Source organism: Lampetra fluviatilis, chromosome 51, assembly GCF_964198595.1.
Source record: "Lampetra fluviatilis chromosome 51, kcLamFluv1.1, whole genome shotgun sequence".
NCBI lineage: Eukaryota > Metazoa > Chordata > Hyperoartia > Petromyzontiformes > Petromyzontidae > Lampetra > Lampetra fluviatilis.
In genome coordinates this window covers 6782168-6808444 of record NC_136325.1, presented here as the reverse complement: position 1 = coordinate 6808444, position 26277 = coordinate 6782168, and the positions used below count along the sequence as shown (strand labels likewise).

General features: G+C 49.4%; 1 protein-coding gene across 2 annotated transcripts in view; it reads left to right on the top strand.

The window, feature by feature from the left end:
- CUL3 (cullin 3) overlaps positions 1-25668 on the top strand; it is a 53257-nt gene extending 27589 nt beyond the window's left edge. The window contains exons 7-16 of one of the 2 annotated variants that reach the window (XM_078878598.1): positions 2721-2866; positions 4862-5038; positions 6794-6964; positions 9005-9112; positions 11584-11708; positions 12749-12845; positions 17996-18124; positions 18873-19059; positions 21059-21204; positions 22895-25668. In XM_078878598.1, coding sequence (XP_078734724.1) covers positions 2721-2866; positions 4862-5038; positions 6794-6964; positions 9005-9112; positions 11584-11708; positions 12749-12845; positions 17996-18124; positions 18873-19059; positions 21059-21204; positions 22895-23026 — 1418 coding nt within the window. In that variant the 3' untranslated portion in view covers positions 23027-25668. Of the gene's footprint in view, positions 1-2720; positions 2867-4861; positions 5039-6793; positions 6965-9004; positions 9113-11583; positions 11709-12748; positions 12846-17992; positions 18125-18872; positions 19060-21058; positions 21205-22894 lie in introns of both variants that reach the window. The other variant, XM_078878597.1, reaches the window with a different exon arrangement.
- The last annotated feature ends 609 nt before the right edge of the window (positions 25669-26277 follow it).

Here is a 26277-nt window from a genome sequence, read left to right as displayed (position 1 = left end):
TGGTGGAGTGGGGGGTAGAGCGCCACGGTGGCTAGGAGATGTTAAGTACCTCGCCTGGTATGCAGGAGGTCGTGGGTTCGATCCCGACCCTGACAATGCCTGCTGTATATTCGGAGTTTGCGTATATCTCTCTCTCTCATCATCATCAAAGTAGCTAGGATATGTTAACTACCTCGCCTGGTATGCAGGAGGTCGTTGGTTTCATCCCGACCCTGAAGTCTCCTGTATATTTGGAGTTTGCAGTGTCTCTCTCGCTCGCATCATCATCACGGTGGCTAGGAGATGTCAACTATCTCGCCTGGTATGCAGGAGGTCGTTGGTTCGATCCCGACCCTGACAATGCCTGCTGTATATTTGGAGTTTGCGTGTATCTCTCTCTCATCATCATCACGGTGGCTAGGAGATGTTAACTACCTCGCCTGGTATGCAGGAGGTCGTGGGTTCGATCCCGACCCTGACAATGCCTGCTGTATATTTGGAGTTTGCGTGTATCTCTCTCTCTCATCATCATCACGGTGGCTAGGAGATGTCAACTACCTCGCCTGGTATGCAGGAGGTCGTTGGTTTCATTCCGACCCTGAAGTCTCCTGTATATTTGGAGTTTGCAGTGTCTCTCTCGCTCGCATCATCATCACGGTGGCTAGGAGATGTCAACTACCTCGCCTGGTATGCAGGAGGTCGTTGGTTTCATTCCGACCCTGAAGTCTTCTGTATATTTGGAGTTTGCGTGTATCTCTCTCTCTCATCATCACGGTGGCTAGGAGATGTTAACTACCTCGCTTGGTATGCAGGAGGTCGTGGGTTCGATCCCGACCCTGACGCCTGCTGCTGTATATTCCAAGTTTGCGTGTCTCTCTCTCTCTCTCTCATCATCATCACGGTGGCTAGGAGATGTTAACTACCTCGCCTGGTATGCAGGAGGTCGTTGGTTTCATTCCGACCCTGATGCCTGCTGTATATTTGGAGTTTGCGTGTCTCTCTCTCTCATCATCATCACGGTGGCTAGGAGATGTTAACTACCTCGCCTGGTATGCAGGAGGTCGTGGGTTCGATCCCGACTCTGACAATGCCTGCTGTATATTCGGAGTTTGCGTGTCTCTCTCGCTCTCATCATCATCACGGTGGCTAGGAGATGTCAACTACCTCGCCTGGTATGCAGGAGGTCGTTGGTTTCATTCCGACCCTGAAGCCTGCTGCTGTATACTTGGAGTTTTCAGTGTCTCTCCCCGCCACGCCCCGTGATGGCGTGGATTTTTCTCCGGGTCCTCCGGGTTTTCCCCTCTACATTTAGAATCAACATCCGTTGAGAGTATTTGGCTACTGCTATCAATCTCCACGTGCTAAGCCACTAAGTTGAGCTATCATTCAAAAAAAATACGTATACAGCTCAGTGGGCCTTAGCTGGTTAAATAAAAATAGTATTTGTTGTTATTTTGTACAATAACAATCTCACACACTCTTATTTATACATTTACACTCGTACGTATACAGTAATAGGGTTGTTGTTGTGTTTTTTGCATTCATCTTTAATTCGTTTTTTAGCTAACTGGACTCTGCATCGCCCCCGTATCAGTCTGTCTAGCTGAGGTTGGTTTTACCGGATGAACGAGGAGACGTATGTGGACAAACTTAACAAAGCAAGGCTTTGTGGGGGCGTACATTGCTACGCTCGTTAACTTGTCAGCTTGTGTGAGCCGTTAGGGTGTGTGTTTGTCGCTTACGGGTATGATTTATCGAACTCATCTTTGGTGGTTGCATCATTTGAGACGCAGCTTTGTAAACAATTCCGTTGTAATTGCAGTAGTAGAATTGCAGGTACACTGGTGGGAATTGCACAAGCCGAGTGAGCATTTTTGTTGCACCTCAGTCACTTCTTTTAAGTGACCTCTTGTCAGTTTACAGTAAAGCGCAGCGTAAATCGCTCTCCTGCGGAGGTGTAGGGATACACACAAAGTTACCTATGAATTGTACTCGCACTTGCAGTATTGCAAGGGGAGATTCAATTGTCCACGGCCAAAATACAAATATCCCGCGTAATGCCTTTAGCAGGCTGTTGGAGTTGTTAGCGAGCAGCGCCTATGAAGACCGGCACAGCACGCAAGGGTGGGGAGTGGTCAACACCACTCCCCAGTGCTGATGGGTTTATTTAACACACCACACCAGGTGGTCTTTGTTCAGGCTGAGTCGACCTCGGAGTTTCATATATTCCAGGGGGTGGATGACCAACAACCTCGCCCAGCAGCCTTTGTCTTCCCACTACTCATTTGATGCTGAGTCTACCTTGGGGAGGCCCAGGACTGGTTCAGATAATCGCCAGCGGTGTTGGCCGTGAGCGGGAATCGAACTCAGGTGGCCTGGTTTCGTAGTGCAATGTGCCAAACGCTACACCACAGCTCCCCACGCTGACCAACCAGCACCCAACCAAACAACCGGCATTCGCCATTAAGTAGCGGTGATGTCACCACGGGCGCTTGTACCAGGCTAGGTGCACTTTAAGGCCACGTGAAGTGTCGGAAGGCCCCCTTGCAGGTCACGGGAAAGATCCGGGTGCCATGGGGTTGACTGACTGAGATGACTGGCAATGCACACGTACCGAGAGTGTCCGCCTGCCGACGCATCTTTATTCCGTGCTCGCTAACGGCGCCTCCTCTGTGGACTCCTAAGGCCGAGCGCGCTGGCGTGGGGCGGGTGTATGTTTGTGTTCTCTCTCGTCCCCGCAGACTTGGCGTGTATGTACAAGCTGTTTGGGCGCGTGCCCAACGGTCTGAAGACCATGTGCGAGTGCATGAGCGGCTACCTGCGTGAGCAAGGCAAGGCGCTCGTCACGGAAGAGGGAGAGGGCAAGAATCCCGTCGACTACATCCAGGTACGTGCGTGTGTGTGTGTGTGTGTTGAACTTCTTTCGCACCGTACGTAGCCAACCGTGCTCATCGGACGTGCAGGGGAAGGACAGCAAACTGTATAGGTCTCTGCGAGTCTGTGTCTCTGTGTGAGTCTATTGGTCTCTGCGAGTCTGTGTTATGTATGTTGAACTTCTTTTGCACCGTACTCTAATCGGAGGTGCGTTAGAAGGACAACAAACTAAACACAAAAAGCAGTTCTAAGGAAATTAAGTTTTTAATTCAGATTTTAAAGCGCACATCTCCAGTGGCTCGCGAACAGATGGGAAACGCCTGCAAATCCAGTGCAATCCAATCCAATGCTTTGGAGGCAAGGGGGTTGGTAGATGTCGTGGGTTAGATGTCGACACGTATCGGGGATTGTCATTTCGATTGTCATTTTGAGTGCCCTTTTTGGTGATTGGTCACTCTTGCAAGTCGGACAATCCTGGTCTGTTAACTTAATGTGACCAGCATATGGGACTTGCAGTGAGTGGATTGGTGAACCTGACTGTGTGTAGGCCAGAGTGCTGCCACTTTGAAATGGCCCCAAACGATGTTTATTCATCACTGCAATTGCACATCCGAAAGGTAATTTGTATCCATCACTGCTAGCATCTTGGCAGCATTATAATAATAATAGGGTTTTTCCCCTTGTTTCTGGCAACAAAACTGAAACCTTTTACAAGGAATCATGTCTGCATTAACCACAATACTAGTGGTCAAAATGCAAACAAAAAACGCACTATGATAATATATGCATTGTCCTTGAAACTGATTGGTCCACACCAAAGAAAGCCCTCCCTGGTGTGGACCAATCAGTTTCAAGGACAAGGCATATATTATCAGTGTTTTTTTTGCATTTTAACCACAAGTATTGTGGTTAATGCACACATGATTCCTTGTAAAAGGTTTCAGTTTTGTTGCCAGACAAAAGGGGAAAACCCCTATTATATTTTGATACTGGAAAAGGAGGTCTAATGATGTTGGCAGCATTAATCGGCCAATAGAAGGGACTTTTTCACCACGGAAACACTTTCCAAACCGTAACATGTGCAGTCGTGTCTATCACTGCAAGGACGTCTTGCAGTCACAAATGTTTATTTGGTCCTTTAGTACTCTTAGTTCTTTCGGTAAAGTCACGTAGGTAAAAAATGAAATTAATAAAAATAAAACAATAAATATCACGACGTTTCGGAGGCAACACAAGTCTCCGAAACGTCGTGATTTTTATTGTTTTATTTTTATTAATTTCATTTTTTACCTACGTGACTTTACCGAAAGAACTAAGAGTATGAATCCTTGCAGTCACGAAATCTTCAAATCTAGAATTGGTCCTTTAGTCTTTAATGTTTAAAGGAGGCTGTTTGCGTGTCGTGGTTAGCGCGCTGCGCTATGAATCTCCTCGACCCGAATTCAATTCCCGCTCACGGCCAACACCAGTGGGGATTATCTTAACTGGTCCTGAGCCTCTGCCAGGTGGACTCGGTCTCAAATGAGTACTTCGTGCGATGAGTAAACATCGCCACTGGGGAGACCAAGGCGGCCAGGCGTGGCGCTGGCCGCTCACCCCACCTCGCATGCTGTGCCAGCCTTGGTAGGAACTTCTTCTTGGTTCTTTCGGTAAAGTCACGTCGAAGGGAAATAATAAAATAATAAAAATAAAACATAATAAAATAATTCTCACGACGTTTCGACCACAACGCAAGCAGCCGTCCTCAGGTGAAGAACAGGTCTGTCGGAAAGACAGCGTCACCTGAGGACGGCTGCTTGCGTTGTGGCCGAAACGTCGTGAGAATTATTTTATAATGTTTTATTTTTATTATTTTATTATTTCCCTTCTACGTGACTTTACCGAAAGAACCAAGAAGATGAATCCCTGCAGTCATGAAAGCTTTAAATCTAAATTTGGTAGGAGCTACTCGCTAATAACACTTGCACCAACGGTCTGTGAATCTGTCTGTGATTCTCACCTCCCGTAGGGGCTTCTGGACCTCAAAGACCGCTTCGATCACTTCCTCCAGCAGTCATTTGGCAATGACCGCCTGTTCAAGCAGACCATCTCGAGCGACTTCGAGTATTTCCTGAACCTCAACCCGCGCTCGCCAGAATACCTCTCCCTGTTCATCGACGACAAACTCAAGAAGGGAGTGAAGGGGGTAAGAACGAGCAAGGCACTCGCACTCGCTCGCTCACTTGCCAACAACGGCCGCCATTCACTGCTAAGTGGCGGTGACATCACCACAGCGCTTGTGCCAAGCTAGGTGCACTTTGAGGCAGAGGTCGCAAACGGGTTTTGATTCCTTACCCGTACCCGGTCGCACCAGGGACGAAAACGGGTACCCGTACCCTACCCAGTACCCGGCCGGGTATCGGGTAGGGTTCGGGTACGGGTACCCGATTGCGACCTCTGGGATGAAGCCATGTTGCAGGCGCGGGTGGGTTGATTTTAGGAACTTGAATTGTGAGAAGAGACAAGTCGTTGGGAAATGAGTGACAAACGGTGACTCACCAGTGACTCACGGCCTACCAGTACCCGGCCGCACCAGGGTCGCAAACGGGTACTTGTACCCGGCCGGGTACGGGTAGCCGGGTATCGGGTAGGGTACGGGTATCGGGTACCCGGTTGCGAACTCTGCTTTGAGGTCAAGTGAAGCGTTGGAATGCTCGCTGACAGGATGTCACGGGACAGAGCCAGGTATTATGGGTTGAGATAACTGTCGGGTAACACCACCTGTGCTCCCTGCTGTGCAAACTTAACGCCCACGCAATGTGGTGTACACATGCACAGGCTCTCGTACAGACATCAACGCTCGCAAACACACACGCATTCGCACGCTACCACATATAATTGTACACATACACATTCTCACGTGTACACACACACACACTACAGGGTGATTCAAAAATATGTTAACACTTCTGAGAATTTGCAACAATACCACGATGAATGTGCCTCCGGGCTCTGGAGACCACCTTGCATGTGTTGCAATAATGGCGAACGAGTGGAGGAGACACCGACTTTTTGAAGCTATTAACATACATTTGTTATCATGTTACAGTGTATTATCCGTTCTTTTTCCATTAAAAATGATCAAATAAGTGCTAACATTTTTTTGAAGCACCCTGTATTATCCACTTAATCGCACGTACAGTGATTCACGCACGTAAACACAGACGGACATTCACGTGTTCGCGCTCTGTTATGATGTGTGATAGGTAGCAGTGACACAGTGGTACACGCGCTCCTAGCCACCGCTTACATCGGTGACTTGGTATCAGAACCCGTCCCGGGCCCTCCCCTCTGTCTTAAATGAGCACCTGATGCGGTGTGCACACCATCAGCATTGGGTACTGGCTGCAATCACCCCCCTCGTTCGCTTTGCCACGGTGGTGAGATGTTAGCTATCTCACCCTGTATACAAGAGGTCGTTGGGTTCGGTCCCGACCCTGACGCCTGTATATTTGGAGTTTGCATGATCTTCCCGTGGCCCCGTTGATTTTTTTCCCTTTTCTTTCGGTTTTTCCCTGCACATTTAGAATCGACATGCGTTTTAGAGTGTTTGGCTGCTATACATTTCCACGTGATAAGCCGCTTCGTTGAGCCACGTCGCTCAGTGGGCCTTACCTGGTAAAATAAAAAAAAAATTTGGTTTTTTGAAACAGAGATAATGCAAACTCCATTTAAAAACCAATATATAATGTAATGTATGTTACCCAGGAAGACAGGAGGTTTTGTGATGGGTGGGACACGTGTGCGAGATTGTAGAGGGCAGGTTGCAGAGGCAAATGGCATTGGAGTGGCATAACTCTGGGCCTTACCTAGTAAAACAAAAAGCAGTTTTGTTTTTAGTTTAGTTAATAGGCGGGGGGAGGGGGATCTTTGTCTTGCGTGTGTTTGCTCGCGTTCACAGCTGTCAGAGCAGGAGGTGGAGGCGATTCTGGACAAGGCGATGATCCTCTTCCGCTTCCTGCAAGAGAAGGACGTGTTTGAGCGCTACTACAAGCAGCACCTTGCACGCCGGCTGCTGACCAACAAGAGCGTGTCGGACGACTCGGAGAAAAACATGATCTCCAAGCTCAAGGTGAACGCGACCTTCCACTCCCCGTGGCCACGTCCCCCGCACCCCTTGCAGGCCTCTCTATGTATGTGTGCGTGTATGTTGAACTTCTTTGGCGCCGTACGTAGCCAACCGTGTTAATGGGAGGTGTGGGGGGAGGACAAACGCATTGGGCGTTTGTCCTAGTCCAAGTTTGCGAGAGTTTTGTACGCCGACAGATCGGCAGGGTTGGCTCCGTACCGCGCGAAAGACGTTCAGCATAGATAAAGTATCCAGTGAAATATTCTTAGGTTTTTTCGGTAAAGTCACGTAGGTAAAACATAAAAATTAATAAAAGTAAAATAAAATAAAAAATCACGACGTTTCGGAGGCAACACAAGCCTCCGTCTTCAGGTGGAACCGTCACAGCCACGACAGCTGTATTTTTTATTTTATTTAACTTTTATTAATTTTAATGTTTTACCTACGTGACTTTACCGAAAAAACCTAAGAATATGAATCCTTGCAGTCACAAAAGCTTCATATCCAGTGAAAACCCACACACAAGGGATAATACATAAATGAATAGGTCATGTGTCGATAGACAAAAAATCCTAAACATTAATTAGAAAGGCAAACCACCACCCTGTGCTGTATGTGTGTATGTTGAACTTTTGTCACACCGTACATTGGCCACTGTGCCAATCGGAGGTGCGGGGGAAGGACGACAAACTAAACACAGCAAGCAATTTTAAAGACTTTAGTTTTCGATTGAAAAGCGCGTAGCTCCCAGTCGCTTCCGAATACCCGAATGACGAGCGCTCCAGACGGCCACAGAAGTGCATCTGAAAGAGCCCGATGCGGTTGACCGTCTTTGTTCGATGGCTAGCCAGGGTGGAGCGAGTCCACAATAGGAAGGAGACATCGTACGGCGATTGTCAGGCTTGACCACTGGATGTGAAATTGTAGTTGCTGCTCTGCATCTACATCAGCCGTACAGAAGAAGAAGACGGAGTCCCGACAAAAGACATTTTTACACGCTTTTTATTTAACTCACTTCATCTGTTGTATCCTAAAAAAAGAAATCTTGTAACTCAATTTTTACACACTTTCCCAATGTGCTATCGACTGCAAACTTCGTGTAGCTATGTCATACTGATGACAATACTATATTCTATCATAAAAAATCCAAAACATATTTTTTTACTTTTTACACGCTTTTATTTAACTTACTGTATGTGTTGTCGTATCCAAAAATCTTGTAACTCAATTTCAACCGTATTCCCAATGTCGTATCGACTGCAAATTTGGTATAGCTATGTCATACTGATGACAATACTATATTCTATCATTGGAAATTAAAAATACACATTTTTAAACAATCTTTTTTACGGCTCTAATTATCCGCGCTCAACTCACGTTGGCTGTAGATCACCACGTGGTCCCTTACGTCACGGCAAGCCTCGGGAAGCTAAGCCCAGGGGCGGGGGATGTGGAGGGAGGGGAGGGGCTATGGGGGAAGGGGGCAGGGGGAGGGGCAGCTCGGGCAGTACATTTCATTAAAGCGTGTTTTTTTTAAAAGTATTTTTAAATATTTTTTTGAGCCAGCTCTTGGATTGACCAGATGCCACGAGTGCTGAGCTGGCACTGCTACGATCCTGGGATTTGAATCCAGACATCCCATCTGTGTAATTAACCGGGTTCTCAAGTGTAGTGAGTTGATGGTCTCGGCGCTGTCGCCGATGACTGCACAAAAAAATAACTTCAATTAACTTGGTGAACGCGCTCTGGCTCTGACAATTCAGTGCCTGTTTGGATGCCGTGCGACAAATTTTGCTCTGCGGCAGACGTGTTACTTTGCTGTAGCACGCGAAGCAACTCGGTCGAGGAAACTCGGGATCAGCTTCTCTGGGCTCTGGCCTAGTTTTGAAATCGGATTGGCGACGGTGCCTTCTACTGGACATCTGTGGGAAAAAAAAGCTTTATAACGTCATCGGATTCGTCCAGTAATAAATATTCTGACTCTTATCTTCTCCCCCTCGCCCTGTTGCTCCAACCCCCCCCCCCTCCACTTCAATTTCGCAGACGGAGTGCGGCTGCCAGTTTACGTCCAAGCTGGAGGGCATGTTCAAGGACATGAGCATCTCCAACACCACCATGGAGGAATTCCGGACTCACTTGCACACCACGGGGGTACGGCCTGCAGCGCGGAAGCAGGAGCCCGTGACTCCTCCTCGCACGTCGGTGACGTAGACGACATTCGGTGACACCCGTTGGGTAGAAACGGCCTCTGGGTAGAAATGCACAGCCAGTGAGAGCTTCCCTCCCTCCGTTGTCTTTTGACAATGGGATCGAACGTTTAATCTCGCGGCGGCGAGATGTTAACTACCTCGCCTGGTATACAGGAGGTTGTGGGTTCGATCCTGACCCTGATGCCTGCTGCTGTATATTTGGAGTTTGCGTGTCTCTCTCTCATCATCATCATCATCATCACGGTGGCTAGGAGATGTTAACTACCTTGCCTGGTATACAGGAGGTCGTGGGTTCGATCCTGACCCTGAAAGCCTGCTGTATATTTGGAGTTTGCGTGTCTCTCTCTCTCCTATCATCATCACGGTGGCTAGGAGATGTTAACTACTTCATCTGGTATACAGGAGGTTGTGGGTTCGATCCTGACTCTGATGCCTGCTGTATATTTGGAGTTTGCGCGTCTCTCTCTCTCCTATCATCATCACGATGGCGAGGAGATGTTAACTACTTCATCTGGTATACATGAGGTCGTGGGTTCGGTCCTGACCCTGATGCCTGCTGTATATTTGGAGTTTGCGTGTCTCTCTCTCTCATCATCATCACGATGGCGAGGAGATGTTAACTACCTCGCCTGGTATACAGGAGGTTGTGGGTTCGATCCTGACTCTGATGCCCGCTGTATATTTGGAGTTTGCGTGTCTCTCTCATCATCATCATCACGGTGGCTAGGATATGTTAACTACCTCGCCTGGTATACATGAGGTCGTGGGTTCGATCCTGACCCTGGCGCCTGCTGTATATTTGGAGATTGTATGTCTCTCTCTCTCATCATCATCATCATCACGGTGGCTAGGATATGTTAACTACCTCGCCTGGTATACATGAGGTCGTGGGTTCGATCCTGACCCTGGCGCCTGCTGTATATTTGGAGATTGTATGTCTCTCTCTCTCATCATCATCACGATGGCTAGGAGATGTTAACTACCTCGCCTGGTATACAGGAGGTCGTGGGTTCGATCCTGACCCTGATGCCTGCTGTATATTTGGAGTTTGCGTGTCTCTCTCTCTCATCATCATCACGGTGGTGAGGAGATGTTAACTACCTCGCGTGGTATACAGGAGGTTGTGGGTTCGATCCTGACCCTGATGCCTGCTGTATATTTGGAGTTTGCGCATCTCTCTCTCTCATCATCATCACGGTGGTGAGGAGATGTTAACTACCTCGCCTGGTATACAGGAGGTCGTGGGTTCGATACCGACCCTGGCGCCTGCTGTATATTTGGAGATTGTGTGTCTCTCTAATCATCATCACGTTGGCTAGGAGATGTTAACTACCTCGCCTGGTATACAGGAGGTCGTGGGTTCGATACCGACCCTGGCGCCTGCTGTATATTTGGAGATTGTGTGTCTCTCTAATCATCATCACGTTGGCTAGGAGATGTTAACTACCTCGCCTGGTATACAGGAGGTTGTGGGTTCGATCCTGACTCTGATGCCTGCTGTATATTTGGAGTTTTCATGTCTCCCTCTTCGTGGTTGCTTGGATTTTTCTCCAGGTCCTCCGGTTTTCCCCTCCACATTTAGAATTAACATGCATTTACAGTATTTGGCTGCTACACATTTCCACGTGATAAGCCACTTCGTTGAGGTATCATTTGTGGCCAGGTCACTCCTGAAAAAGCGTTATATAGCTGAGTGGGCCTTACCTGGTTACATAGTTTTATAGTTTTGTTTTCACGAGACTGAGGGCGATCACTGATGTTTTTTTTTACAATAGACTAGCGGACTCATCTGATAAGCGCGTTAAATTATAATTTAGGTAAGCAGACAACTTATGTCTCCTTTTCTTCTCTCCACTTAAAAAAATCGTACCGTTTCCTCCACAACCTACAGGCCTCACTGCCTTCTGGGAGTGAGTAATTTCAACGGCATTGATATTCGGTACAAGCGAACTCTGCACCAGTTTGGACATTCAGTGTACCCATGCCGATGAAACAAACACACGTTTACCCGTGCTAAAATATGTCCCCATGCCAATAGAAAGACAAATGAACCCCTTATAGCGTTAATAGACTGTTTGGGCAAGTGCTTTTAGCGAGCACCAATGAATGCCGACACGGCACACGAGGGGGTGCGTGGCCAACACCACGCCGGACCGTCTTTGTCTCCCGAGTGACGATGTTGACACATCACACCATGTACCGCATTTGAGGCTGAGTCGACCTAGAGGAGGCCCATGACCGGTTCAAACAATCGTCACTGATGTTGGCCGCGAGCGTACATCGAATTAGGGTCATCAGGTTCGTAGCGCAACACGCTAACCGTTACGCACGCACGCACTCGTGCCCGCCGACGCTCACCGCGCACACGCATGTCGCCGCCACCCCCCCCACCCCACCACCCACCATCCTCAGACGTCGCTGCACGGCGTGGACTTGACGGTGCGCGTGCTCACCACGGGTTACTGGCCCACGCAGGCGGCCACGCCAAAGTGCAACATCCCCCCCGCCCCGCGCCACGCCTTCGAAGTCTTCCGCAGGTATTGCTCCGCTCACCGCCCGCCCGCCCCAGCAGTCCCAGTTCCCCAGGAATTCCGATGGTGGATGTCGCTGGTCTTCGGCATGTGACGATCGCGTCGCTTAAAAATCGTACACGTGGTCGTGCGTGCGTGCCGTGGGATCTGCGCTTGTGTGTGGGTCGATTTTTGTCGATTCATGGCAGTTTTACCACAATTTGTACTTTGCCCAATCGTCTTGGAACGAATGAGTTTGGTAAAAATGAGACGGTGCAAAATGAGGCAGTGCGGGATGGTACAGAGAAGGCACAGATTAGTGAATTGAGGATGGATTTTTTCTCGATTTAATGCTTTCGTGACTGCAGGGATTCATCTTCTTGGTTCTTTCGGTAAAGTCAGGTAGAATGGAAATAATAAAATAATAATAATAAAACATACAAAAATAAATTTTATTATTTTATTATTTCCATTCTACATGACTTTACCGAAAGAACCAAGAAAATTGATGATGGTTTCGATAAATTGTTAGGTGTCGATCTCAAAAATTATTGGCATCAGCGCTTACATTTTTCATGAGCTACAAGTAGACATTGTCTGCTTGGTATATGTGTGTACATGTGTGTGCGTGTATATTACCCTGTGTGTGTGTGTCACTCCGTGTACGTGTGTCACTGCGTGTACGTGGGCCTGTCTCTTCTATCGGTTGCAGTGACTCTGTGATTCATGCCACTGCGCTGCTACCCCATCCACACCTCGGTTCAATTCCCCGGCCACGCTGCAGATCGGTGGCACGTTGGATGCTAACCTGTCCTGTTCCTCCCCTAGGTCAGCCCGGCCTCAAATGAGTGCCCTGGCGCGGTGTGTAAACATCAGCACTCTGGGAACACAAAGGCGGCCGGGCGTGGTGCTGGCCACACCACCCCGTCATGCGCCTTGCCGGCCTTCATAGGTGCTCGCTAACAGCACTTGCCTTAACAGTCTCAAAGGCTAAGGCTTGATTGGGAGCGTCTTTGTCTTATCTTGCGTTGTGCGTGCGTGCGCGTGTTATTTATTGTGCCTTGTAGGTTTTACCTTGCCAAGCACAGTGGGCGCCAGCTCACGCTTCAACACCACATGGGCTCAGCCGACCTCAACGCCACCTTCTACGGCCCCATCAGACGGGTACGGGGGAATCAGAATATTCGTTTATTACTGGAGGAATCCGATGAGCTATCAAGCTCTTTTTTTCCTCTCACAGATGTCCAGTTGGGGCACGGGGTCAGAATGTTACAGCAAGAAACAATATAAAAACACGATAGGAGTGCAAAGTATGGGAACGGTAAGCAAATCGCTAACAAGATTAATAAATCTAAACAATTTTATTTTACCCAGAAAAGCCCACTGAGCTATTAGCTTATTTTCCAGAAGCAACCTGGCCACAAAATGATAGCTCAACGAAGCGGGTTGTCATGAGGAAATTCTTAGCAGCCAAATCATCTAAATAACCTAAACGTACGTTTCTAAATGTGGAGGAGGGAAAAAAGCCGGAGGACCCGGAGAAAAAATATTCCTGCGTCCACGGGGAGAACATGCAAACTCCAAATATACAGCAGGTGTCAGGGCCGGGATCGAACCCTCTGACCCCCTGCATACCAGGCGAGGGAGCTAACATCTCCTAGCCACCATGGAATCATTCACTGCTCCCCCACCCCCCTTTCATTAGAGAACATGCAAACTCCAAATATACAGCAGGTGTCAGGGCCGATGTCGAAACCTCTGACCCCCTGCATACCAGCCGAGGGAGCTAACATCTCCTAGCCACCATGGAATCATTCACTGCCCCCCCCCCCCTTTCATCAGAGAACATGCAAACTCCAAATATACAGCAGGTGTCAGGGCCGGGATCGAACCCTCTGACCCCCTGCATACCAGGCGAGGGAGTTAACATCTCCTAGCCACCATGGAATCATTCACTGCCCCCCCCCCCTTTCATCAGAGAACATGCAAACTCCAAATATACATTCTAGATTTGAAGCTTTCGTGACTGCAAGGATTCATATTCTTAGGTTTTTTCGGTAAAGTCACGTAGGTAAAACATCCAAATATACAGCAGGTGTCAGGGCCGGGATCGAACCCTCTGACCCCCTGCATACCAGCCGAGGGAGCTAACATCTCCTAGCCACCATGGAATCATTCACTGCCCCCCCCCTTTTATCAGAGAACATGCAAACTCCAAATATACAGCAGGTGTCAGGGCCGGGATCGAACCCTCTGACCCCCTGCATACCAGGCGAGGGAGCTAACATCTCCTAGCCACCATGGAATCATTCACTGGCCCCCCCCCTTTCATCAGTGGTTCCCGCCCTTGCGCGCGAAATACGCATCTTGGGACGTGACGGCGACTATTTGGCACGAGATTTGATTGTGGGGGAAAAAAAATAAAAATATTGCGTGGATTCTGAGAAATTACTTTGCGGTTACCAAAATGTACTCGAACAAAAGCCTCGCGCGACAAGGGGCTCTTGAGAGAAATCAAGTGATCGACGGACAGCGTTGCAGAAGGGCAATTATCGGAGGCAGATTGGGTTTAAAATGATGACATGCAGAGACAAGCAACAGCTGGATGGAGTGCTTAGTTTAAGGACGGTGAGCAGCAGCACACTAACGCTCCCGAATAAGTGAGACGTCACATTGATGGTTGATGAGAGAAATTGCGTTTGGGCAGGGATACGTCGCGGGCAGTGTGGATGATTGCCAATGTGTAAGACGAGCAACGGAATGGTAGCCAAAGGAATTGAATGACGCCCGAGATTATTGGAATCGGATTGTTGGAATCCGCTCCACGTGTTGCTCCTTGCGGGAGACCATCACCCCCCCCTCTGCTCCCCCCCCTCCCCCTTACTCCCCTTTACTAAACCGGAAGACCCGGAGACAAATCCACTTGAACACGGAGGATAACAACATGCAAACGCCACGTATACAGGTAGTCCCCGACTTACGATGGTCCGACTTACGATATTTCGATCTTACGATGGCGATAGCGATATGACAAAATTGTTAAATATTTTACCTTTCGCGCGGCAGGCAAACGTAGCAGCGTATGAGGTACGGTGCTGTACGTTGGGACGCTGCCGGGATGTACTGTACGCATCTCCCACCTGGTTTGGTGATGTCTCATTCTCCCCAGCGGTTGACAGAGTTAAGTTGTCTCGGTGTTCAATGCATGTTAAAAGTTTTTATAGCAGATAGGAATGTTTCCTAAAAAAAATTATATTAAATTGCAGTTCATATAGGTAGGCTAAGAATTTACCTTGTTTTTACTTTAAATTTCACTGTGCAATACAGTATTGTAATTGATAAGTACAGTATATAGTTTATACAGTACGGTACTGTAAATTGCTCTCTTTTGCTAAATTATCACCATTCTTTAAGACTCCTGGGTAAGCTATGCTATTTTCGACTTAAGATATTTTGACTTGCGATGATGGGGTCGTCGTAACGCATCTCCATCGTAAGTCGGGGACTACCTGTACAGGCGTCACGAAGGTCGGCACCGAACCCACAACCTCCTGCATAAACCCTCACCTCCCCCGCCACCCTTACTTAGACTGGAATGTGAGCACCCACAATCTTTCCTATGGCTGCTGATGTAGAAGCAAGAGCAGCGACGACAATTTCACATTCGGGCGGTCGAGCCAGACAACCGTGTCACGAGCAGCCGATTAGTGCACCGCTGTGTGATGGTCTATTTGTGCCCGTCCACAGATAGGATGACTGCACGGGATGAGGGGAGGGCGTGAGCGCGCATTTTTTTTTTAATTTACGCTAGCGTAATGACAGCTGCCGCAGTGCTGCAGTGGATCAATGTTTTTGCCGAGACGGTTAAAAGTAAAGCAACGCCGGGTATTGCGTTTTTCCGCCAAGCGAAGGAATCCGCCCGCGTAGGTTTTTTGGCGGTCGCGCCTCGTGCAGCGTCGTCTTTGGGTCGCGCCGCGCCGAGAAGCCTCCACAGCAGGGCTGGGGGCGAAACGTCGGACGCCGTGCTGAACAACGCGCGGAATGACCCGTGAGCACACGCACGGGCGAACTCCCTAAACTAAACTATTTTGATTTTCTCAGGGTAAGGCCCAATGTGCTGTATAGCGCACATGCAGAAGTCACCTGGCCACAAATGATAGCTCAACAAAGCGGATGTTCACGTTGAAATGTATAGCAGTAACCAAATATTCTCAACGCGTGACGTTGATTCTAAATGTGGAGGGAATGAGTAATATTAAAAAAAAAACTTGAAAAAACACGCCTTCATGAAATGTACCGTACTTGTAATGGCAGAACTCCACGACTCCAGGAAGTGGTCACGAAACTTGCCATAATGTAAGGGACCGTGGTGATTTACAGCCAACGTCAGTTGAGCGTGGACAATTAGATCCAAGCCAAAACATAACATATAAAAATAATTTTTAAAAATATATCATTTTTATTTTTTATGATCGAATATAGTACTGTCATCAGTATGACATAAGTATACCAAGTTTGCAGTCGATACCACATTGGGAAGTGGGTTAAAATTGAGTTACAAGATTTGAGGATACAACAACAACAGACAGAGTGAGTTAATAAAAAGCGTGTAAAAAACCAGAGGACCCGAAGAAAAATCCGTGCGAGCATGGGGAGAAGAACATGCAAACTCCAAATATATAGCCGGCATCAGAGTCGTCAGGATCGACCCCACGACCTCCTGCATACCAGGCGAGGGAGTTAACGTGTCATAGCCACTGAGAGAATTGTCACTTGCGTCCGCGGAAATTCGGCCCCTCTTAAGACTTGATGACCAGAACACTGCCCCTGTCTGAATTCACATGCTTACGTTGGTCTGGTGCTGGGGTCGGCAACCAAAATCCCTCAATATTATTCAAGAGTCTCACTGCACTCCTTCAAGAGCCACGTTGCAGCTCCAGAGCCTGCAGGTTTGCCGACGCCTGGTCCGATGAGTTGGTTTATCTCCAGACAATCTGAATTTTTTCAGACGCTGTCTCTTGAATAATATTGAGGGATTTTGGTTGCCGACCCCAGCACCAGACCAACGTAAGCCTGTGAATTCAGACAGGGGCAGTGTTCTGGTCATAAAGTCTTAAGAGGGGCCTAATTTGCGCGGACGCAAGTGTCAATTCTCTCAGTGGCTATGACACGTTCACTCCCTCGCCTGGTATGCAGGACAGACCTGGTCTTCACCTGAGGACGACTGCTTGCGTTGTGGCCGAAACGTCGTGAGAATTGTATTTTATAATGTTTTATTTTTATTATTTTATTACTTCCCTTCTACGCGACTTTACCGAAAGAACCAAGAAGAACAATCTGAATTGATTCTTCTCTGGGCTCCTCTCGTTACTCCTCCTCGGCAAATACCATTCCAGAGTCATGCTGTACACGGTGCGACTTCTCTCGTGGTTTTTTTTCCTTTTGGCACGGTAGAGGTGTTGACGGCTATTCCGTGGTCCAATTGTGGTCTATCGGGTTTGGCTGCGTTGCTTAAACATTCCTTCCCCCTGCGGCTTTGACCACGGTCAACACCACACTTGGACTTGCATTGATCTTATTGCCAGTGATAAGAGACTTTAAACTATTCACTCGCAGACTTTAGTTCTGCTGACTCGTTCGTTAACGGGCAAGATTTCTCGCATGTCTGGCACGCAGGTTTTCCTTTGCTTCCTCAACTTCTGAAGATGCCCACAGTAACGCTTGGCCATAGCTGGGGAGATTAAATGCTCAACTCCGACGCCTGTTGTATATTTGGAGTTTGCATGTCTCTCTCCCCGTGGAGTTTTCTCCGGGTCCTCCCATTTTTTTCCCTCCATATTTAGAATCAACATCACGCGTTTAGAGTATTTGACTGCCGCTATAAATTTCCACATGATTAATCCACTTCCGTTACGCTATCATTTGTGGCCAGATCGCTTCTGAGAAAGAGCTATCTTAAATAGCTCAGTGGACCTTGCCTGGTAATTTTTTTTTTGTATTTTAGAGTCTTGCAGTCCCTAGGACGTTATCACACCTCGCCCGCCCCCCTCCCCCCCATCTCCAGTCTCACGCCAGCACCTAGTCAATCTCACACACACACACACCGTCCACCCACACCTGTGCCCACTTAATCATCATTCTTTCCCCTTCGCCAGCATCGCGGAGGGACAATAAACGGATGAGTGCGTTGCGAGCGAGCGATTGCCCGCAAATGGCGGTGGCAGAAAGCACCCCCCCCCCCACCATTGCAGCCACCAACGCTAAGTTGCCAACGTTGCTGTGTCCGCGGTGTCCCCTACGTTTATGGGCAGGAGGAAGGGGACTCGAGCATGGGTGGTGCGCAACTCACGGGGAGCAACACGCGCAAGCACATCCTGCAGGTCTCCACGTTTCAGATGACCATCCTCATCCTCTTCAACAACAGGGACAGCTACACCTTCGAGGTGAGCGGCGGTGGCGGCGGCTGGGGCGAAGCGACATCCTCCTCTGACGGGTGCCAGGTGGTGGGGGGGGGTAGGTGGATCGCGGCGGGACTGGCGCCGTCAAGCGCTCCGAGCGCCGATAACGAGCGAGCATCGGGACGCCGCGTGAGGCCAAGCGTATCGCAGTTCCGTTTCCGGCTCGGCGTAGCTCCAGTGGAAAACCAACACCCGTACCGTGAGCGTCTAGCGCTGGCGTGGCTTTGGATGTGCCAGTGGAAAAACAACACCCGTACCATGAGTGGCTGGCATGTCTCCGGACCTGCCAGTATAAAACCAACACCCGTACCGTGAGCATCTAGCGCTGGCGTGGCTCTGGACCTGCCAGTGGAAAACCAACACTCGTACCGTGAGTGTCTAGCGCTGGCGTGGCTCTGGATGTACCAGTGGAAAACCAACACTCGTACCGTGAGCATCTAGCGCTGGCGTGGCTCCGGACGTGTCAGTGGAAAACCAACACCCGTACCGTGAGCATCTAGCGCTGGCGTGGCTTTGGATGTGCCAGTGGAAAACCAACACCCGTACCGTGAGTGTCTAGCGCTAGCGTGGCTTTGGATGTGCCAGTGGAAAACCAACACTCGTACCGTGAGCGACTAGCGCTGGCTTGGCTCGCATGTGCCAATAGAAAAAGGGGTATTGCAGACTCGTGGGTTGGCTGACCCAATGCTGCTGCCCTTCCCACCCCCCCCAACCCCCTCACCCCCCTCTGCAGGAGATCCAGCAGGAGACGGACATCCCCGAGAAGGAGCTGGTGCGAGCGTTGCAGTCGCTGGCGTGCGGGAAACCCACGCAGCGCGTCCTCACCAAGGAGCCCAAGACCAAGGAGATGGAGCCCAGCCACATTTTCACCGTCAATGACCAGTTCACCTCCAAGCTGCACCGTGTCAAGATACAGACAGGTGCCCGGCACAAGGCGGTGTGCGCGTTGGGCTCGGTGGGGTAGGTGGTTGGTGGTGGTTGGGTTTGGGTGGGTGGGCGGGTGAGTGAGTGAGTGAGCGAGTGATTTTGAAGGGTGGGCGGAAAGGACACGGTGAGTGAGGGGAACGCTGGGTGGGTAGAGGGCCGGGTGGGTGGGTGGGTGAGTTGAGTGGGTAGGATGGATGTTGGTTAGTTGCGGAGTGAGTATGTGGGTGGCCGTGTAAATGAGAGGATGCGTGAGTTGTGGGTGGGTAGTTCGGGTGAGTGAGTGATTTTGAAGGGTGGGTGGAAATGTGAGTGAGTGGAAAGGCACGGTGAGTGAGGGGGTACGCTGGGTCGGGGTGGGAGGGGGTGGAAAGCGCTGGATAGGTGGGTGGGTGAGAGGGTGGATCTGGTTAGTGAATGTTTGTTGAACTTCTTTCGTTACCGTACGTAGCCAACCATGATAATTGCTGAGTCAGTATGTGGGTGGCTGTATAATCCATAGGATGTTGTGTGTGTGGGTGGATGGTTGAGTGAGCTGGCGGGTGGTGAGTTACCGGATGGGTGAGAGGATTGGATAGGGTTTTTTGGTAGTTTGTCGGGTGGGTGGTGAGTGGTGTGGATGGGTGAGTAGGTGGGTCGAGTGAGTGGATGGATGAGAGGGCGATTTTGACGAGTGAGCAAGTCGGGCGATGGGTTGAGGTGGATCAAGGAGCGTGGTGCTGGCCACCCACCCCCCTCGTGCGCCGTGTCGGCCTTCATAGGGCACCACGGTGGCTAGGAGACGTTAACTACCTCACCTGGTACGCGGGAAGTCGTGGGTTCGATCCCGACCCTGCCGCCTGCTGTTTATTTGGAGTTTGCGTGTTTCTCGCTCTCTCCCTGTGGTCGCGTGGATTATCGTCCCTCCCGCGCACCTCCGATTAACACGGTTGGCTATGTTCGGTGCAAAAGAAGTTCAGCATACATGCATACCTACAGTGGAGATTGTCTCCACTGGTCTTGGACCTCCCCTCCGTCGACTCAGCCTCAAGTGAAAAGTACCTAGTGCGGTGTGTAAACAACATCACCACTGGGGAGACAAAGGCGGCAGTGTGTGGTGCTGGCCACCCACCCCCTCGTGTGCCATTCCAGCCTTCGCTAACAGGACTCGCCCCAACAGTGTGTTAAAAGGGGTAAGCATTTACACCATTGGTACCTCATTTGCCAGTAAAAAATATGATAATTGGTTTAACCAATTACATTTTAAAAAAATGTTTATTGGTTAAAAAATGTCATTGTTTTTTTTAATTAGTTTAACCAATTATCATATTTTTTACTGGCAAATGAGGTACCAATGGTGTAAATGCTTACCCCGAGCTCTCATACTCTGATGGTGCATTGTCTTTGAGTTGTGCGCCTTTTGGCGTCATCTGGTCCAACACCATGTGAGACTAGGCTCTAAGGAAAGCTGCCTCGGGTGTGGACCAATTAACTTCAAGGACAGTGCATACATTATCAGAGTTGTGTTTTTTGTTTGCATTTTGACTGCAGGTATTGTGGTCTATGCAAACATGACTCGTACAAAAGGTGTCAGTTCTATTGCCAGATAAAAGGGTAAAAAAACAATTATCAGTAGAGATGATGCGATTTCAGCCGCATCACCTCTACATAACAAAAAGGCTCAGTCCTAACAGCGTGCTTCAGCTGCACCGAACCTCACAAAAATAATATTCAGGGGCCTACCTTGGCTCCTCCCACTCTCAACCAGTATATATACAAGGACTGTTTTCTTGGAATTTCTCTCACTTGATACAGCTATCGTGCTGTGACGGTTCCACCTGAAGACGGAAGCTTGTGTTGCCTCCGAAACGTCGTGATTTTTATTTTACTTTTATTAATTTAAATTTTTTTACCTACGTGACGTTACCGAAAAAACCTAAGAATACAATTATCAGTGTGTTAAAAGTTATACGGGGCGGGGGGGTGGCGGCGGGGCATCTTTTGTTTCTTTGGCAGTGGCAGCCAAGCAGGGCGAGACGGATCCTGAGCGCAAGGAGACGCGGCAGAAGGTGGACGACGATCGCAAACACGAGATCGAGGCGGCCATCGTGCGCATCATGAAGTCGCGCAAGAAGATGCAGCACAATGTCCTCGTGGCAGAGGTGGGGGTGGGGCCCTTCCCGTGCTGCGCTAATCCCATTTCCCCTGGGGGACAGGCGCCCGGGCGGTGGTGGGGGCGGTGAGGGGTGTTGCTCTCTGAGGTGTCTGAGGCTACTCGACGGTGCCGGGCGGATGCCACGTGGGAGCGTCTGGCTCGTGATTGGATAGTCGCGAGTTGAACTGCCGCCCCCTCCCCCCCCTTCCCGTTATCCAAGCACCCTAAACTAAAACTAAGAAACTTTTTATTTCGATTTAAAGCTTTCGTGACTGCAGGGATTCATCTTCTTGGTTCTTTCGGTAAAGTCACGTAGAAGGGAATAATAAAGTAATAAAAATAATAAAACATAATAAAAAAAATTCTCACGATGTTTCGGCCACAACGCAAGCAGCCGTCCTTCAGACGCTGTCTCCCCGACAGACCTGTTCTTCACCTGAGGACGGCTGCTTGCGTTGTGGCCGAAACGTCGCGAGAATGATTTCATTATTTTATTATTTTATTATTTCCCTTCTACGTGACTTTACCGAAAGAACCAAGAAGATTAAACTTTTTACTTTACCAGGTAAGGCCCGTCGTTGCCGTCGTTCGTGTTTACGCGGGAGTTTACGAGTGGCGTGCTTCCACTTTTGCACGAAGTGAACAGCGGTGGTGGTCCTCTAGTGGGGAGTGCTCCTCCCTTTCGCGGGTTGCATCGGCCACCACGGCATCGGCCACTGCTGCCGTTCTTGTGTGCGAGTGCTTGGAGATTCGCATCACCACATTTGCTGCCAGTGCCATCTTTCTTAACTCCACGCCCCCCGTCCACTCTCACCCGCTTGCTATTTCGCCCGCTCGTTCATTCTAAACTGTCTCCTCTCCATCCATCCGTGTCGCTTTCTTACTCCGAATCCCTCCTTCCTAATTCTTTCCATCACTCGAGACGTGACCGACCTTGCCTGGTGTACAGGACGGTCGTGGGTTCGATCCCGACCCTGACGCCTGCTGTATATGTGGACTGTGCATGTTCTCCCCGGGGTCGTGTGATTTTTTTATTCTCCGGGTCCTCCGGTTTTTCCCTCCTCATTGACAATCAATATTTGGATGCTGCTGTAAATTTCCATGTGATGAGGCACTTGGGTGAGCTCTATTGTTTGTGACCAGGTCGCTTCCGAAAAAAATCCGTGCAGCTCAGTGGACCTTCCCTGCTAACATAAAAATAGCTTCTAGTTTATGATAATTGTTTTTTTACCCTTCTATCTGGCAACAAAACTGACACCTTTTTTACAAGGAGTCATGTTTACATAGACCTACAATACCTGCAGTCATAATGCAAACAAAATACATAACTCTGATAATGTATGCACTGTCCTTGAAGTTGATTGGTCCAAACCCGAGACAGCTTTCCTTAGAGCCTAGTCTCACATGGGTTGGACCAGATGACGCCAAAAAGCGCACATTATCAGAGTTATGTTTTTTGTTTGCATTATGACTGCAGGTATTGTGGTCTATGTAAACATGACTCCTTGTAAAAAAGGTGTCAGTTTTGTTGCCAGATAGAAGGGTAAAAAACCAATTATCATATTTTTACTGGCAAATGAGGTTCCAATGGAGCTTCTAGTTTAGTTTTAGAATTTCTACTTTTCTGTGCACGCCTTCCTCTCCCGTACACCTCGCTCACCATCCCCCCTCCCCCCTTCTTCCTCCGACCCCGGCAGGTCACGCAGCAGCTCAAGGCTCGCTTCCTACCGAGTCCCATCGTCATCAAGAAGCGCATCGAGGGTCTGATCGAGCGCGAGTACCTGGCGCGGACACCGGAGGACCGCAAGGTGTACACCTACGTGGCATGAGGTGGTGGTGGCGGAACAGGAGGAGGGGGGCAGCCACACTTTGAATCGCTCGCTTGCTCGCCCGCCCGCTCACTCGCCCACCCCCGACCGCCGCACGCCCCCACGCGAGCCAACAGCCGGACTAAACGCGTGGGGTCGGAGCGCCGTTAGCGAGCGCCCGTTAAGGCCGTCGCACCGTCACTCACGCTGCTGTGGGGGGGGGGGGGGCGATGGGCGTTGGGCGGTGGGGGGGGGCCGGGGACACACACACACACACGCGGACACGCGCACCTACCCGCCTCACCCATCTTACACTAATTGTATAAGTGCATGCACGCGCACGCGCGCCACGCACACATTACGCTCGCCCCGGTCGTGTTCGCGGTGTGGCGCGCGTCCCGGACTGCGTGCGCTCCCGTTACTGGGGGGGGGGAAAAAGAAAAGAAAGGAAAATAGAAAAAAAAACCCTCGGGTAACTTAACACGAGAGTGGGTCAGGAGGAGAAACAAGAAACAACCGTTAAATAAGTGGTGTAATTGAAAGACGCAGATTATATATGTATAAAAAAAAAGGATGGTAATAATAAAATACACGCGTTCAAACGCTTTTCACGTTTTTTTTCTTTTGCTCGCCCGGGCTTTTGTGAAGCCCGTCTGTCCCAAGGGTTGAGGATCTTGTCGCGAAGGTCAAGGTCACCTTTTCTCATCGCAACCCCCCCCCCCCTCAACTACTCAGCCCCCTGACCCTGCGATCCGCATTTTAAGGCTGTATTTTACGCTGTTGAGTATTAAAAAAAAAACTTGGCGGAAGTTGGCCTTTCAGAATCTCGGGGCCCCTCCCCATCCCCACCCACCCCGCCCCATCAAGCTGAGCTGAAACGCTAACGTCTGTTTTTCGGTTTGTTTTTGCCCTTCGGTCTGATTTTCATTTTGTTGTCGTTTTCTCATTTTGCGGCGTCTCGCTCATTTCGTCTCGTCTGGGTAAGTTGTAACCCCGCTCCCCCCCCCACCCCCTCCGTGTGAGCCACGCGGGACAGGGGAAGGGGCGGCTCTTATCGTACGCGCGCGTTGTGTCACGCACGCCATTGCCAAGCGCCCCGTTTTGACCGCCGCCGCGCCGCCCTACCCGCCGTGTAAAATTCATTCCGTCGGAAGCGTCGGCGCTTTCGACGGGGAGTTTGGGAGGAACGCAGGAAAGGAGGAGGAGGAAAAAACAAAGATAAAAACAGGAGCAACACAAGCCAAAAAAGAAATTAACAGTTAAAAAAAAATGTGGCGCTTCATGCCCATTGTTTTTTTTTATGGAACCTGCTCATCACCCCCCCCCCCTCCACACGGTATTAAGCGGCACGACTTAAAACGTTTGATTGCACGTGTGACCATTTCGGCAAGTGATGTGCAGTGCTTTGTGTGTGTGTGTACGCACGGCGTGTGTCGTCCGGCTGTCCGCGTCACCCCGACAAACTTTACACGTTTGACCGCCACCCACCCACCCACCTTTCCCTTGGTCGCAGCGTTGCCAGATCGGCGAGAGAACACGTCGCCGCCGCCACGTTTGAACCACGGCGTTTCGGCGTCTTTTTAAAAATTGTCCGTGGCGGTGGTTACAAACAAAAGCACTCCGGTTTCCTTGGCCGCAGTCTGCGCGGCGGCGGTGGGAAAAAGTGTCCCAAACGCCTCCTTAAGGCGCTTAAAGTCAGGCGCTTAAGTCTCAAACGAGCATTCAAAACGAATACGTGATGCACTTATGAGTTACGATCACTTAAATCGTCGACCCCACCACACCCCACCCCTCCTGGCCACCGCGCATATGAAGAGCATTGGGGGCTTCAGCCATCTATTGGCACCGCTGAGTGAGCAGTTGGAATTGAATCCCCCCCCCCCTCCCCGTTCTAAAGAGGTAGAATCATCTGAAACGATAAATGGTTGAATCTATCTCTCGCACCCTTCTGCCCAGCTTAGCGGAGCCCCCCGTCAAAGTTGAGTCTTTGAGATACGGCGAGGCTTTCCCCCGACCTACGTAGTTCTATAAACAGTGAAATCCTGTGTACAACTTAAACTCGTGTTAAAAAAAAAAATAGATTTTGCAGACGTGCAAGACTTCTGGTCTGGCAACGCTTCCACTAAATGAAATCTTTAGCTTCGCTTACCCCAGCGGCTTCATCGACACAAACACACACACACGGGGTATGTTCCTTAGTCATTCAGCCCTGGGAGAAAAAAAAAAGTTTTAATTTAATATAATTTAAATATTTTGAATATATTTAGCAACGCTGCATTTCTTTTTTTTTTCTAGTTTTCATAAAGAGAATATATTTTTTCTTCTGTTTTATTATTTTGGGCTCTCCCCCCCCCCCCTTTCTTCCTCAGCCTTGGACTGCTGCCCACCCTTCTCCGTCTGGGTTTACTGGAAAAATGTATTGGTTTATTTTTTTTGGCGGTTTAAATGGCCCATTTCTTCCCGATCTTAAAGCGCCTCTTGAGAGTTGTGTACAGAACGGTGCACGCAATGCGTCCTCTCTCCCCACCTCTCTCTCCCCTCCGCGGCTCTCTCCACTCGCAATCGATTCAAGAAATCCGCAATGTCCTGTAATTATATTGCGCGAGACGTAAAATGATAACGTTGAGGAGGAAAAAAAAAAAACCTGTACATTGGAATCCGAACAGTTGTTGCGTTCAGTTTTTTGGTACATGCTTTGTATGTTTAGTATTAGTGGATGGGGTTCACCCTCCAAACCCGTGGGGTGCCCAGCGGTTTGCCTGCCGAATAATAAAGACGTTACGGTCAATAAGGACGCACGGCACGAGTGGTGTTTTGCGATGGCCTCCGGGGAAAGGTACAGCGGTGGGGGGGGGGGGTTGGTGGGGGGACGATTCCATCAAAGTCGACGGTGAAACGACCGCGTCTTTTGTTTATGTTGAACTTTGAACTTTCGCGCCACCGGTTCGTTGCCAACCGCGCTAATCAGGGGTGCGCGCGAGGTGGGGGGGGAGACATACTAAATACAAAAATAAATTTCGATTTAAAGCTTTCGTGACTGCAGGGATTCATCTTCTTGGTTCTTTCGGTAAAGTCACGTAGAAGGGAGGTAATAAAATAATAAAAATAAAACATAATAAAATAATAAATTTCGATTTAAAGCTTTCGTGACTGCAGGGATTCATCTTCTTGGTTTTTTCGGTAAAGTCACGTAGAAAGAAAGAACCAAGAAGATACAAAAATAAAGTTTTTAAGAAATTAGTTTTCAATCGAGATGATTTTAAAGGCATATC